Source organism: Thermobia domestica, chromosome 1 (genome assembly GCF_964235325.1).
Source record: "Thermobia domestica chromosome 1, izTheDome1.hap1.1, whole genome shotgun sequence".
NCBI lineage: Eukaryota > Metazoa > Arthropoda > Insecta > Zygentoma > Lepismatidae > Thermobia > Thermobia domestica.
The window spans coordinates 227,243,491-227,249,490 of record NC_137454.1 but is presented as its reverse complement, the minus strand read 5'-3'; the positions used below and the strand labels follow the sequence as shown (position 1 = coordinate 227,249,490).

Here is a 6,000-nt window from a genome sequence, read left to right as displayed (position 1 = left end):
ACCAATAACAATCAGTACATCTGAATCAAATTTAATTTTTTAAAATGCTTTTAGGTATCTGTGATGTGTATGAGGAACTGACTTAAACTATTGTGTTTAGCAAAACCGCTTTCTTTTAAGCCCGAAACGGAAACATGACATGAAATTTTAGGAAAGTATTGTTATTTGCACTGCCAGTTTCTCATTTTAGATACCGTATATTCAGAACGAAGGTGGGGTGTACGTTCTCCGGTGTACCCCCTAAATCCGGCAAAGATATATATATATATCCTTTTCCTAATACCAATATAAGAAATCGTAGTTAATACTAAATGAGTATACTAGCATATGTTCAAAACATCAAAGAAAGCGATAAATTTTCTTTCAAATGAGGACGAAAGTAGATTGGTCCCTAGAACATTTTGACTAATAAAAATGATCCCCACTTGAAGAAAGTTTGAGAAACGTTGCTGATGTACAGTAGTGTATTAATTGCATGTATTTTGATTCACCAAACTTAATACTGTCTGATTTGCTTTTTCTGTTAAAAAAAAAAAAAAAAGTTAATTATACTGAAATCCAGTGTATCGAGATATCTTTTGTCTCCTTGTTCTGAAGTACGTTCGGGAGTTTTTGGTCGTGAAGATGTAAGGATTTTGCCGTGATGGGCAAAGGAATCGCTCAAACTCCATTGTTTCCCAGTGACGAGTCTTGTTACCAACTGGTTCCATCATGTTATTCCATAAAGAGTTGGCAGCTGCACAAAAGAACAAGAGAAAGAATAATTTTATTATTTAGGAATATGATAAATTTTGAAAGTTTTTATTTAACTATTAAGAAATAATATTAAGAATGTTATTAAGAATAAAGATGGAATGTTACTCTCGAAACGACATGAGACGAGAAATAAGATTTTTTTTTCATCTTGCCTCGTAAATTTTATAGAAATCTTGTATCTTCTCGATTTTGGAACAATTCTTTATCTGCTCGTCTCGATTCACGAAAACCTTTTCTCGTCTCGCGAAAAACGTTCCTCGTCTAATTCCTAAATTTACATACACTTCTTAGGGTTGTTTCTTAATTTTATCTAGAAGTTGTCAAAACCCTTCTGTATCACGAGAGGTCAACGTAAGGTGTGATATAACAAGATTTAAACCATATTTATTATAGGAATGTGTTTTACAATGACTTGTGTACCTTTAAACTTTGATAAATGACTTTCACTGTCTTTGTAGAATCATTTGATCAATTTATATTTTTTATACTACACTGTTAAAAATAATTTCTTAAATTTGAGAAAGTGTTTCTTATCAGTACACCGAGATAATATTTTCTTAGAAATGAGATTTGGAAATTCTCATTCATACGGAAAGTAACAGTATATTTTCTCGTTTCACTTTATGCAACCTCATCTACTTTACTTCATTTCTCATTGATGAGAGTTTTAAACCCTTGTTTCTAAGAAAAGATATTCTCGGTGCACAGATAAGAAACGGTTTCTCAGATTTAAGAAACTATTTTTTAACAGTGTATGAATCATACAACACTAAAACAATCTTTGAGATGTAAAACTTGGGTAAAGACTCAACAAATTTCTCGTCTCATCTCGAATTTGAAAGTGTCCTTTTCGTCTTGACTTTGAGACGAGAATCGAAATGACACGATAAATTTCTCATCTCGTGAGCAGCATTAGTCTATACCTTCATGTAGAATATTACTATATCCATCTTAGAATCTCAAACAATGTAATAACTAAATCCCTAACCCCGATCTAATTTCGTTAACTATGATAGATACACGTGGAGAAGCGAATGAATAGAGATACTCATTAAAGAAGTGCAATGTATAATACTATTACAATTAAATCTATTTTACTGCTGTATGAAACTGAAGAGTCTTATATAATTACCTTAAACTTAGACTATGGTACGCTGAACGGTATGGTCTCTAGGTAAGTGAATACGTTTACATTGTGCGAACGCCCGCCCAGACGAAAAGACGACCAGGCACCTAAAAATCCCTTTTCCGGCATATAAGGTAAATTCGTTGAAATCTCGAATTTGATATTTTCTTTTTACTGAGCTCCATACATTCTTCCTTTTTATTGTCGGTCGAAAGGATAAATGGGAAGTTAAATGGAGAAAATTCCTTTCTGAGTACATAGGAAAATCCCTTCATAGTTTTTTTTCTGAAAGTGGACAACTGTCCAAGTGTGCGATAATTGGATAGCTTAAACCATCCAGCGAAACAGGAATAACACCTACCAGCTATAATTACTTGGTGGGTTATCTTCGGCGAACCACTGGTGAAGTGGCTACTGATCTAACCTTTCCTTCTACACGAGTACTTTCCAATTATTTCTGAGGTTACATCACAATTTAATGTTATGTCTGTTACAGTTACCATTTTCAAGTCTCAAAATGTATCGGTTTCTTCTTTTAGCCTTCGGACCGATTTCAACGGATTTTGGTAGGATATTTTAATAAGTCACCAGTTACTTTAATATCAACTCCAGTTTAAATCGATGAAACTATTCCTCAGTAATCAAATTTAACTAACACATGACGCGATGCAGAACTGATAACTTGCTGTGAGATCACTACCAAGAATCCACTATCAAAGATCTTCCTTCTTGATATATTTACAAGTTTTAAATATTACAATATCTTATGTCATAGCAATATTAATAGGCGTGTAGAAGCGAATATCTATCTAGTTATTTTATTCACCTTATCTCGATAATCCTCAATTGATAACTTTTCCCTTTTATATTACATGAAAAAAGAAATTTTCTATCGGCTGCTCTGAGCGCTTAGTGATTCAACTAGCTACTTTAAGATAATTGCTCTCGAATGTGCACTGAGAAAAATAATTTCATATTTACGAGGATTTTTTTTTTATTTTTTTTGAAAACATGCTTTCCGGTGAAAACACCATGCCAAGACTGGATCTCGGCGTTCTCGGACAATGGTGTCGATCGTATTAACGGGCAGGCTCGTATCCAGAGGGGGTCTAGGGGGGCCGGCCCCCCCTAAATTTTTGCTGGCCCCCTCTAAAATTTTCACGATAGGCTTGCAAATGAAGTATAATATGGTGATGAATTATAATATTGTTGGATCAGGCCCTCCCTAACTTCAGCCGGGCCCCTCCTAAATTTTTGGGCTGGCTACTGGCCTGTTAACGGGTGAAACATCCAAGCTTAATGTGCTGATGCATGCCAGAAAGTGATTGTTACTTTCAACTGCTGATGTGCGTAAACATATTAAGCTTCGATGTTATCTAAGAAATCCTCGTAAATTTGTAATTATTTTAGTCAGAGTGCCTTCAGGTAGAACACCAAATAAATGAACAAATTGATACATTCATAAAATTTGTTAAAATAATTCAAAGAAATATGTACAAAAGATATGAGCCTATCTTGCACTGAAAACACTAGGGTACTAATTTTCGGAAGGAAGCGGACCAAAATTTATGTACTTGAAAATACTATCCTAAAGTTTGTCAGACTAAACTGAAGCAAACCTCTGGGAAAATACACTCATGGTATGTGTTCGTGGAGCCATACACAGAACTTTCAATAATAAATGGAATAAATTAATCGGTCTCCTATTTATACTTGTTAATTAAATAATTTGGAATATGCTTCAGTTGGAATAATTTGGAATATTATTCTAAAATAATAGGCCTACCCCTCATTATCTCCAGTTGTTTAATTTTCGCATTTTTAAAAATCATTTTGAACTACAGTCCTGGTCTTGTTTCTCAGTGTAACTGCGCATAAATAGGTTAGAACCTTACTTACTCTATGACCTATGGAAGCCGAAGATTAAATACTGCATTCACAACAGCTCTTCATTGACTTACGTCCTTATCAACTGGATCCAGTTTGTTTATTATTTCTCTATTTCTGTGAGATACATCTTAATAGTTTCTCTTCTTCTGGCCTTCCTAATAGCCATTATCCAAATGGGTTTCCAGTTAAACTTTTGAAAACATTTCTACTTTCTTCCATTCTGACTACATCACCTGTGCACCTGGGCCTCCTAGACTTATTGGCTTTAACAATATTAGGTAAAGGTATAAATTATCCAGTTCCTCGTTATAAAGTTTCCGCCATTCCTCATTCGCCAGATCTAGTACTTTTTTCCTGCAAAGTTTAGTACGAATTAATTTTGTTGGATGGTCACACTGCTTCGGCAGTCATGCTGGTGATGTAATCAGTGCCACATTCAGGTCCCTTTTCTTTTCCAGATTGTCGTAAGTATCCACTGTAAAGAGTCTGGGTGAAGCACAAAGCCATATTTGAAAGAGGAAAACGATGAGAAGTTTCGTCTCTATTAGCGATCAAACTCGGTCCACCTAGTTGATAGGTAAACGCCATACGATCTATTCCACCGCATATTGCACTGTGTGAGTATCTTGTTCGTTGCTTATATTTTATTCCCACAACCACTAAAACATCCCTTTAATCTCAATACCGATGGCAGAATGTCGCATTCAGTCGCTCTGCTGCAATTAGGCTTCAACACAATTTTATACAAGAGACTGAAAGATACAAGAGAGATATTGCATAGACTGAAAGTATTTGAGAACAAGATCCTGAGACGAATATTCGGACTAGGGATGGCCAGATCCGGAAATTTCGGATCTTAGATCCGGATCCGAAAAAGCGGATCTTGGATCCGGATCCGAAAATACGGATCTTGGATCCGGATCCGAAATTTCGGATCTTGGATCCGGATCCGAAAAACCGGATCTTGGATCCGGATCCGAAATTTCGGATCTTGGATCCGGATTCGAAACTCCGTGTCAGAAAATTCGGGTGTTCCGAATCAGCAAAATTTTCGAAATTATTGACAAAGTGATTTTCATTCCTATGCTTAAAATAAGATTTTAAGACACTTTTGGTATCTGATCGTGTGACAGCTTTGCGTTCCCTTCATTCTGTTGATATTTGGTTTTCGTGCCTTAATATGTCACAATTACTCCAAATTTGATTGAGTAAAACTGTCGAGTTAGATGATAGCAATCTCATTGTCAGATTAGATTCTAGTGGAAATACTTGACCGAAAAGGTAGTAAATCTTTTTTAAAGCTGTCGTCCTGGTGGAAATTTGTCCTTTGTTTTCTGTAACACTAGTCAAATGCTGGGATGAAACCTCAGTCTCAAGCCCAAGCTTCTTCATTAGACTCTGGCTGCTTACTTTTCTAATTCTTTCTGAGTTATTGTGGTCACTGAATGAGGCCATTTCCTAGTCGTGATGGGCTAGGCCATTGCTAATAGAACAGCCCATAAAATATAGATCAAATCAAATTAAGGAGCAACTTCCTTTTCTTGCTCTTGATGAGCATTTTTTTTCTCTCTTTAAAAATACGTTTCTCTGTGACCGTACCACTACAGTTAGAATTAAGAATTGTAGTAGAGATGAAGTTCTAAATGGCAATTAATGTATCAAAATCAATGTATTAATGTACTGTATGTGTATACAAAATACCATATGGAGCCTCGAGCAGTAACACGTATCTTTGTAATTAGTAATCCACTACTATTAACTCTGCATAGGTTGTATAAGGAGCTATATCATTCATGTAAACACATAGGCGGATGCAGGGGGAGGGCGAAAAGTCGTTTGCCCCTACCCAGCGCCACCATTAACAGTGTACTTTAGTAGTAATTTGTGGCAATTTCAGATCATCTAAGTAATTTTTCACTGCTAGCATCCCCAACCGCCCCCTAAGAATCCATCCGCCCCCTCCAAGAGTCCGTTCTGGATTCGCCCCTGCGCAAACATAATTTTATACAACTCATTCAAGAGTACATTTTGGTAGCTTTTTAAAATTTTTATCTTAAAGGATTGTCATTTCTCGTGGCTACTTATGCAATTTTGTCCACAGGCATACATGCAATTTCCAGTCATTACGCAAATACATTTATATACTTAATAGACCTCGGCTAGTTGGGGGCTTCGCCACTAGACCCCCGTTACTAGGGCCTCGCACCACAAAAGCCTCTAATCATAAT

General features: G+C 36.0%; 1 protein-coding gene across 2 annotated transcripts in view; it reads right to left on the bottom strand.

Moving 5' to 3' along the window:
- Positions 1–525: 525 nt before the first annotated feature.
- Positions 526–6,000, bottom strand: part of LOC145694435 (phospholipase B1, membrane-associated-like) — a 41,988-nt gene continuing 36,513 nt past the window's right edge. For both annotated transcript variants that reach the window (XM_081770667.1, XM_081770658.1), the window contains exon 8: positions 526–736. In XM_081770667.1, the coding sequence (XP_081626793.1) occupies positions 543–736 (194 nt within the window). In that variant the 3' untranslated portion in view covers positions 526–542. The remainder of the gene's footprint in view (positions 737–6,000) is intronic.